Here is a 2,628-nt window from a genome sequence, read left to right on the forward strand (position 1 = left end):
CAGCGGGCCACGGGCACCGGCTTTCCAGTGAGCTGGACCTTCTGAACCTCAGCTGTGTTTTGGGGCTTGGCTGGGAAGAGGAACAAAAGCAACAGGTCATCCAATGAACCCCTCTGTGGCAGAAGCAAGCATTCATTAAGGGTACTGGATGGCATGGTGATTGGGCGGGGTGGCTCATGCCTATAATCCCAGAACTTTGGGAGGCTGAGGTGGGTGGATCACTTGAAGTCAGGAGTTCAAGACCAGCCTGGCCAACATGGGGAAACTGTCTCTACTAAAAATTAGCCAGGGTGTGGTGGCACACACCAGTAATCCCAGTTACTTGGGAGGCTGAGGCCGGAGAATTGCTTGAACTTGAGAGGTGGAGGTTGCAGTGAGCCGAGATTGTGTCACTGCTCTCCAACCTGGGCAAGAGAGCGAGATTCTGTCTCAAAAAAAGAAAAAGAAAAAATAAAAAGGATACAGGATAGCATGGTTTAAACCCCAGCTGTGTCCCCTGGGTGGTCTTACGCAAGTTTCCTTGTCTCGACAGGGGTAATGATGGCACTATAGGCAATGAGAATATGCAGGTAAAGCTCTCAGAATGGCACATAATAAGTGCTCCATAAATACTGTTTGCTGGAAAGTGCTGGGGCCTGGCAGTGACCAAAATAGCCCTGGTTCTGCCCTCATGGGTATAGTCCAAGGGGGCAGACAGACTCTTTCCTAGGCAGTGATGACTCGGAGAGGGCAGGGCAGGAAGAGGAAACCCAAAGGGGGTTATCCTAGTCTGGGGCTCAGTGGAGGAGAGGAAGCCTGAGCTCTGAAGTTGAGAAGGGAAGTGACTTGCCCACGGTGACGCAGCTGTAAGCAGCAGAGCTAGGCTTTCCCATAAGGTCTGTCTGACTCCAAAACCACCTTGACCATCTCTTAATCATCATCCTGGTGATTCCCAAACCTGGAACTTGCTTCCCCATCATTACCTGTATTATTTACCGTAGATTTCTCCTTAACTTGACTTGCTGTTTCTGTTTTACCTCATCCTAAACCATGATACCTGGAATCCCAGGCTTGCTGGAGTGACAAGAGCTGCCTGTGGTTAGGTGTTGTGTGCCAGGCACAGTTCCAAGCCCTTGACATTTCATGAGTTTCTCATGCACAGGCCTGGAATAGTTCTTGGCACATAAGCTTAAAAAAACCAAAACAGAACAAAACACAAACAAGCGTGGTGGCACATTCCTGTAATTCCAGCTACAGGGAGGCAGGAGCATCCGTTAGCACAGGAGTTCCAGGCTGCAGGGAGGACCTACCTTGACCACACCACTGTACTCCAGCCTGGGCGACAGAGCTAAACTCTGGCTCAGAAAAAAAAAAAACAGGGTCAGTTTTTTTGACTCCTCATGGTGATCCCCATCCCACAGATGAGGAAACTGAGGCACAGGCACTTCTTGCTCAAGTTCCAAGAGGAGGGCCTCATGGAGCTCATGAAAATGGAAGCAGATCCCCTCCTCTTTTGGGTATCAGGATCCTTGCTTTCCTGTCTGTCTGTTTCAACTTTCTCCTTTTTCACCAAATAAAGTAACAGTAACTGACAGCTCTAAAGGGCTCACATGGGCCAGTGGTGAAGCTCTAAGGCTGCACCGGGACACTCAGGACAGCTTTCCAAGGGTGATGCTATTGTCACCAACCCTCTTATAGATGAGGAAAGGAGGGGCCGAGAAGAGGCCATCCAGGCCTCCTCCCTTCCCGGTTCCCTCCAAGCTCCTTTTCCAATATAGCCCTCCCTCTCCCTCAGGGCGTTCTTACCCCAAGATTGGGGGTCGTTACTCCCGGAGATCTCTGCTCTCTTCCTGCCCTGCAGCCCCTCCCTCCATGCGCCTCCCCTGACCCCACCCCTATCATTGCGCTGCCCCCCTTTTGTCCCCAGGGAATCTGCTGTGGAGGGAATCCCCCTCCCTCCCAGGCCTCCCCACTCTGCCCACTTCCCTGATCCTCCCACCAAGTCTCCGCCTTTCATTCAGCCTCCCCAAAACCCCTGCTCACCAAGCACTCGGAGCCAGATATCCACGCTCCTGCTGCCCTGCGGGAAGATGAAGAACACACAGGTGTAGTTGCCTTCATCCTCCACACGCAACCTGAACATCCTCAGCGAGGCATCCCGCAGCTCTGTGCCCAGTCTGGCGGCCACGAATTCCAGCCGTTTGGGCTCCGAATAGTGGGAGCCCTGCGTTGGGTGGAAGACGGCCATGCTGCCGGATTCACCATGCCGTGACCAAGTCAGCTGTGACACGTGCGTCTCCTCCATGCCGGGCACCTGTAGGTAGCAGGGCAGCGTCACGGAGTCGCCCAAGAAGCCGGGCACCTGGGTGGGCGCCTGCACGACGACATCCCCTGCAGAGAACCGAAGAGAAGGTGTGAGACCCAGGGTGTTCCTGGGCTAGATAGTGAGGGGCTCCGGGAGCCCGGGCACCTGGGCGTGCGATTGCACGATGGGGCCCTGGAGCCCTGGTGGACGGTGGGGTGTGGGGGGAGGGGGGACTGGGGCACTAGTTGGGGTCATGGCAGGCGAGGAGGGTAAGGGCATCTGGGATGGTCTGCAACTTGGCAGTGCTCCTTCACTTTGGCTATTTATTACCATATTTCTTCTAT

At 54.1% G+C, this 2,628-nt stretch overlaps 1 protein-coding gene across 1 annotated transcript in view; it reads right to left on the reverse strand.

Moving 5' to 3' along the window:
• The window catches only part of LOC105526989 (poliovirus receptor homolog), an 18,787-nt gene that overhangs the window by 13,180 nt on the left and 2,979 nt on the right, over positions 1-2,628 (reverse strand). Inside the window, exons 2-3 of the mRNA XM_011963167.1 lie at positions 2,023-2,370; positions 1-70 (exon numbers count right to left, since the gene is read on the reverse strand). Coding sequence (XP_011818557.1) covers positions 1-70; positions 2,023-2,370 — 418 coding nt within the window. The remainder of the gene's footprint in view (positions 71-2,022; positions 2,371-2,628) is intronic.

Source organism: Colobus angolensis, unplaced genomic scaffold (genome assembly GCF_000951035.1).
Source record: "Colobus angolensis palliatus isolate OR3802 unplaced genomic scaffold, Cang.pa_1.0 Scaffold60, whole genome shotgun sequence".
NCBI classification, from domain to species: Eukaryota; Metazoa; Chordata; class Mammalia; order Primates; family Cercopithecidae; genus Colobus; species Colobus angolensis.